The sequence below is a fragment of the Colobus angolensis genome, unplaced genomic scaffold (assembly GCF_000951035.1).
Source record: "Colobus angolensis palliatus isolate OR3802 unplaced genomic scaffold, Cang.pa_1.0 Scaffold60, whole genome shotgun sequence".
In the NCBI taxonomy this organism is placed as follows: Eukaryota; Metazoa; Chordata; class Mammalia; order Primates; family Cercopithecidae; genus Colobus; species Colobus angolensis.
The window spans coordinates 3,368,945-3,375,881 of record NW_012119599.1 but is presented as its reverse complement, the minus strand read 5'-3'; the positions used below and the strand labels follow the sequence as shown (position 1 = coordinate 3,375,881).

At 43.2% G+C, this 6,937-nt stretch overlaps 1 protein-coding gene across 4 annotated transcripts in view; it reads right to left on the bottom strand.

The window, feature by feature from the left end:
- Positions 1–1,846: 1,846 nt before the first annotated feature.
- The window catches only part of ZNF285 (zinc finger protein 285), a 15,559-nt gene continuing 10,468 nt past the window's right edge, over positions 1,847–6,937 (bottom strand). For 3 of the 4 annotated variants that reach the window (XM_011963048.1, XM_011963046.1, XM_011963045.1), the window contains one exon: positions 1,847–4,291. In XM_011963048.1, the coding sequence (XP_011818438.1) occupies positions 2,661–4,160 (1,500 nt within the window). In that variant the 5' untranslated portion in view covers positions 4,161–4,291 and the 3' untranslated portion in view covers positions 1,847–2,660. The remainder of the gene's footprint in view (positions 4,292–6,937) is intronic. The other variant, XM_011963047.1, reaches the window with a different exon arrangement.

Genomic DNA, 6,937 nt, shown 5'->3' with positions numbered 1-6,937 from the left:
ACTCTTGTCATGCAGGCTGGAGTGCAGTGGCATGATCTTGGCTCACTGCAACCTCTGCCTCCTGGGTTCAAGTGATGCCTCAGCCTCCCGAGTAGCTGGGATTACAGGCACCTGCCACCATGCCTAGCTAATTTTTGTATTTTTAGTAGAGACGGAGTTTCTCCATGTTGGCCAGGCTGGTCTTGAACTCCTGACCTTGGATGATCTGCCCACCTCGGCCTCCCAACATGCTGTGATTACAGGTGTGAGCCACTGCACCTGGCCTGTTATCAGTATTTTTAATATCTGCCATTCTGGTGGTTGTGTAGTTGTATCTCTCTGCAGTTTTCATTTGCTTTTTCCTGATGATCAATAATGTCACACTTCTTCACAGGCTATATTAACAATCTGTATGTCTTCCTTTGTAAAGTAATTGTTCAAGCCCATTATAATTGAGATGTTGGGCTCTTTAATATTGTATTGTGCAAGTCTTTATATATTCTGGGTGTCAGTCAGTCTGAAATTTGGGCCGAGTTTAATGTAGAATAAGGGGCAGTTCTTTGCTTGACATCTTTTTCCCTGGATTTCTTCCCTCACTTTCCAGGTCCTGTGGTCACCTCAATCTCTGTCATCAAGATCTTCAAGCCAGTGGAGACTACAGAATCATCCACAGATTCAATGAAACATGGATCAAAAATATTAAGAAAAAAAACAATAAAAATTAGCAACACCACAATAAAAATAACACAAATAAAAAACCCAATATAGTATAACAATTATTTACACGGCATTTTTATTGTATAGGGATATAAATAATCTGAAGTATACAGGATGATATGAAAAGGTTACATGAGAATACTATCGCCATTTTACATAACAGACTTGAGAATCCATGGATTTTGATATCCATAAGGGTCCCTGAACCAATTCCCCACCAATACAAAGGGACTACTGTATTCAGGATTTTTAACCTAGTTCATGAAGGATATTCATCTGCAGTTTTCTTTCCTTATAATTTCTTTGTCTGGTTTGGTATTGTCAGATTAATGCTGGCCTCATGAAACAAGCTGGGGGTGGGTGGGTGTTCCCTTCTCTTTTCATTTCTGGGTTTATTTACAATTCACATCTTTACTGTTTACTAGAATCCACCAATGAATTAATCTCAATATTGGTTTTTCTTTTTTTTTTTTTTTTATACGGGGTCTCACTCTGTCACCCAGGCTGGAGTGCAGTGGTGCGATCTCCGCTCACTGCAAGCTCCGCCTCCCGGGTTCACATCATTCTCCTGCCTCAGCCTCCCAAGTAGCTGGGACTACAGGCGCCTGCCGCCACACCCGGCTAATTTTTTGCATTTTTAGTAGAGATGTGGTTTTACCGTGTTAGCCAGGATGGTCTCGATCTCCTGACCTCATGATCCACCCGCCTCGGCCTCCCAAAGTGCTGGGATTACAGGCGTGAGCCACCGCGCCCGGCCTTCTAGTTAATTTTTAATCGCATTTAAGGTGTGAGCTAACAAACTTATTCAGCATCCCACATTATAGAGTTTCTCTATTGTATGAGATTTCTTACGACTGTGGGTTGTACTTTTCCGTAAAGTTTTACCACAGCTATATCATCTGGAACATTTCTCTTTGGTGTACATACCAATGAATGAAGTTATCACTGAAGAAGTCGCATCCATACCATTTTAGATGGTTGCACTGCCACATCAAGCCTTAAAGATTTAAAAGTTTTGAACTCTGAATTATATTGTTACTTCCGTATATGGACTCCAAGGACAATGAAACATATTGCTATAAAATCCCTCCATGCTAGTCAAGATAGCCTAGGAAATGCTGCAGTAACAAAATACCACCAAAAATCTCAGTGGTGAGACACAATGAATTTTGATTTCTTACTCTGAAAAGAAATCCAACACAGATCAGATAGCAACCTTCTATCAACCCAGTCTGGAATAAGCAGCCTCCAAGGTCACCTTGGCAGGGATAGAGAACCCTGAGGATGTGTATAAAGGCTAGACCAGAAAGTGGCTTCTATCACTTTTGCTCACACTCCATTGGCTAGAACTCAATCACATGGGCACATTCTTAACTGCAAGGGTTACTAGGAAACAGAGCCTTATTTGCAAGGAAATGATAAACACAGCACTGCCTCTGCCATATCCTTCAAATACCACTTCTTTAGAGCTTCTCACCTGTGTACAGAATCTCATGGAAAACCTGAGTACTAATGTTCTTTCATAGTAAAAGCATAGGTTTCATTTCTGAGTACACTTTTGAATGTTCTTCATACAGAGAGTATTTTTCTAGTGGGGACTAAAGAAAATCTAAAGACTTTGGCTGAATTGAAGACCTTACCATAATCATCCCAATTAGAATTTCCTTCCTGGATACACCCTTTAAAGGAAATTTGACCTTTAACTACAACCACTACCAAAAACCACCCATTTGTCGAGAGTCACCTACTTTGCCATTGCAGCATACAGCAGTCGATGGGAACTTCACAGAGGTTCTTGAAATCCACAATCTTTGCCTGGCACACTCCAGTGCTGCAGGCTGGTATCATCGATGGCAGTGCTACTGTCCTTTGCTCCCCCAGCCCTCCCACAGGCTGAGTAAGCCTCTATCATCTGGAATACAGTGTGGCTTCTGTTTTCCTAATTTAACCCTAACTTACTACATTTATAATGTTTCTCTCTGCTCACGTAGTCTGTGATGAGTCAGAAGGTCCTCACCACGCTCACAATGTGTGTACTGTGTCTCATCTATATGCACTCTCTGATGGGCAAGGAGGTACGAATTACGACTGAAGCCCTTACCACATGCCTTACACTTATAGGGCCTCTCTCCTGTGTGGACTCTGAGATGAACATGAAGATCTGAATTCCGACTGAAGCCTTTACCACACTCATCACATTTATATGGTTTCTCTCTGTTGTGATCTCGTTGATGTAAGTGAAAATATGAGCTGTAACTAAAGCACTTTCCACACACTTCGCATTTATATGGTTTTTCTCCAGTGTGAACTCTCTGATGAGTGTGAAGAACAGAGCTATATGCAAAATCCTTCCCACACACATTGCATTTGTATGGTTTCTCCCCTGTGTGGACTCTCTGGTGAATGTGAAGGTGTGTACTTTGGCTGAAGCCCTTTCCACACTCACCACACCTATAAGGTTTCTCCCCTGTGTGAAACCTCCAGTGGACTTGAAGAACGGAGCTTGAACTAAAGCACTTGCCACACTCACTGCATTTGTAGGGCTTCTCTCCAGTGTGGACTCGCTGATGGACAAGAAGGTTCGAGCTCTGATCAAAGCCCTTCCCACACTCATCACATTTATAGGGCTTTTTCCCTGTGTGTACTCCCTGATGAATACAAAGAAGTGACCTAAATCCAAACCCTTTCCCACATACGTCGCATTTGTAGGGCATGTCTCCTGTGTGGACTCGATGATGGTTGTGAAGGGAGGAGTTGCGCCTGAAGCCCTTGCCACATTCTTTACATTTGTAGGGTTTGTCTCCTGGGGGGACTTTCTGATATCTGGGAAGGTCTGAGCTCTGTTTGCAGCCCATAGGCCATTCGTGGAACTCACAGGGAGTCTCGCTTGAGTGAGTTTTACAATGAATGATAAGATCTTGGCTCTGAATAAAGTTCTTTCCATACTGGTCACATTTATAAGATTTTTCTTGTAGGTGAGCGCTGTGATGGACACGAGGATCTGTATCATCTGCAAAGGCCACCCCACAGTTATTACATGTGAAAGGCTGTGGCAATACATGGGCCGCATTATGTTGTTCAGCTGTTGATTTCATACCCAAGTTTTTCCCACAGTCAGGGTGTCTACCAGGGTCCTCTCCTTTACATTCTTGGGACTCATGATGATCACGTGCGGTCCAGTTGAGGCTGCCATCATGCCGAGTACGTCTGTACAATTTCTCTTCTGTGTAAATTCCCTTATATCTTCCCTGAGAGTTCTGGGGCTCGGTCATTATGTCGGCTTTCCTCCACGATTCTGGGGTAAGAACCTGTGTCAGGCCTTGCCATGCTATGATATCTTGATTTTTTATAATGGCATTTACTACATAGTTTTCATTTTTAGAAATCTGAAGAGACACGCCTGCCCACTCTTCACAGAGGGAAACATCTTCTAAATGTAGGGAACACTCTTCTTGAAGGTTCATGACATAATCCTGACTCACAGTTAAATCCCGGATCCTTTGTTTCCAAATCTGCCAGCAATGAAGCACTTCTTGCAAAAGGAAACTTAACCCCTTTTCCTGAAGATTCAAAATGTTGTTTTTAATCCCATCTCCTATGAGAAGAAAGAGAATGTGGCTGAGAGAGCAAGTCAATCATCTGTCCAGAGGTTTTGAGAAAATGAAACATGGCTGGGCGCGGTGGCTGAAGCCTGTAATCCCAGCACTTTGGGAGGCCGAGACAGGCGGATCACGAGGTCAGGAGATCGAGACCATCCTGGCTAACATGGTGAAACCCCGTCTCTACTAAAAACTACAAAAAAACTAGCCGGGCGAGGTGGCGGCGCCTGTAGTCCCAGCTACTCGGGAGGCTGAGGCAGGAGAATGGCGTAAACCCGGGAGGCAGAGCTTGCAGTGAGCTGAGATCCGGCCACTGCACTCCAGCCTGGGTGACAGAGCGAGACTCCGTCTTAAAAAAAAAAAAAAAAAAAGAAAAGAAAATGAAACATGATGGGGTGGGAAGTTGTCCCTGGCTTCTATGACATGTGAAACAATTAGAGCCATGGTAATTCTAACCTGTGAGCTGCCAATTCGAAATCAAGTGTTGTAGGGAAATTAAGAGAAATCTTGGCCAGGTGCAGTGGCTCATGCCTGTAATAGCAACACTTTGAGGGGCTGAGGTGGGAGAATCACTCAAGCCCAGGAGATCAAGACCAGGCTGGGCAATATGGTGAGATCCCATCTCTACAAAAAAATTAAAAATTGGGTCAGTTTTGCCTATGATCCCAGCCACTTGGAAATCTGAGGTTGGAGGACTGTTTAATCCTGGGAGGCAGAGGCTGCAGTGAGCCAAGATTGTGCCACTGTACTCCAGCCTGGGTGACAGAGCAAGACCTTTCCACCCCCATGCCGCAGAAAAAGAAAAAAAGGAAGTCTTAGGAAAAATTTATGAAGGAAGAAATTCACCTCCCTGCTATAAGAGTAGTCGATAAAAAGCTTTTAATAATCTTGCTACAAAAGGTATGGGAAAGGCTCCCATTTTATGTAGTGTATGTGTGTATATAAATAATACATATTGATAGAGTGTTTTCTATATGTTGGACAGAGTGAGGGACATAAAGGGTCACAAGAGGTTTCAGAAACAAGCAATAAGTCCTGTCTCCTGATAGCTTCCCTTCCTTCACATCACTGTCATATGGAGGACTATCATGTATGTTTGTGTACAACCTGCACAACTGTACATGGTGAGCCTAAAGGGGAAGGGGATGAAAAGGCAATGGGGATTGAAATGGGGATAGACATTGTGAAATACGGTCCTGGCATTGTGCAGGGATGCATACGTAAACCTCTGAGACGAGCTTTAAGAGACATCCTTTTTATTTTCCCCAAGGTTCTTTGTCTTCATGAAAAGATAAAGACCACTTAGATCCTACAATCCATTTCCTTAAGTTCTACCCTTTTAAGTTACTGCAGAATCTCAAACAGCCATGACTATGAGAATGGGGAACAGATACTGTGGCACTGTCAATGGCCTGGCACCCAGGGAAGCAAGACTGTGGTATTTAACAAACAGGGGCCTGAGGCAGAAGACTATGATCATATTCTTGGGACCCTAAGATGGGTTTCAAAATGGCATGAATATCATAGTCAAGTCCCACTGGATACCGCTTCTGGTTCAAGCTCCTTTCTGGGTTAATTGAAAGTGACTTTAAGTTTATAAGATAGTATCAGGGAAAGGGAGACCATGAGTTGCCCCGAATGGGCTTAAGCAGTGGTTTCCCAATTGTTTTGATTGTAACCCACAGTAAAATTGGCATTGTGACTCATTAGGAATAGGCACAAGCATCAACACAGATTGGTCACTAAAACAGAAGTTTTATCAGCTGATGCTTACATACTATGTGCAATGCACTTTGATAAATTCTTTTGTTTTCTGTTCTATTAATCTACTTTGCTTTTTAAAAATTGCTAGTTATGACACAGTAATTTGATTTGATTTCAGGACTCACCAAGAGGGTTTTATCCTGCAGTTTGAGAAACAACTGCAAGGATATGCAGATTTATGCAAAAGACCCTGTGTCTACAGTTTACACTTTGGTTTCATGAGGTTATTTATTAAAAACATAGGACCTAGGGCCAGATTAGGAGGGCTCAAATCCTAGTTCTTCTTACAAGCAGTTGTGATCGTGGGCAAGTTATTAATTCTGTGACTCAGTTGTTTCATTCATTGATATGGTTTGGCTGTGTCCCCACCCAAATCTCTTCTTGAATTGTAACTCCCATAATTCTCACGTGTCGTGTCCCATAATTCCCACATGTCAGAGCCCCCACACAGAGTCCTTCCCAGGGCACTGCCTAGTGCAGCTGTGAGAAGAGGGCCACTGTTCTTCAGACCCCAGAATGCTAGATGCACTGACAGCTTGCACCGTGTGCCTGGAAAAGCCACAAACACACAACACTAGCCCATGAAAGCAGCCAGAAGGGAGACTATACTCTGCAGAGCCACAGGAGCGGAGCTGCCCAAGACCATGGAAAACCACCTTTTACATCAGTGTGACCAGGATGCAAGACAGAGAGTCAAAGGAGATCACATTTGAGCTTTCAGATTTGACAGCCCTGTTGGATTTCAGACGTGCATGGGGCCTGTAGCCCCTTTGATTTGGCCAATTTCTCCCATTTGGAACAGCTGTATTTACACAATACCTGTACCTGCACTGTACCTAGGAAGTAAATAACTTGTTTTTTTTTTTTTTTTTTTTTTT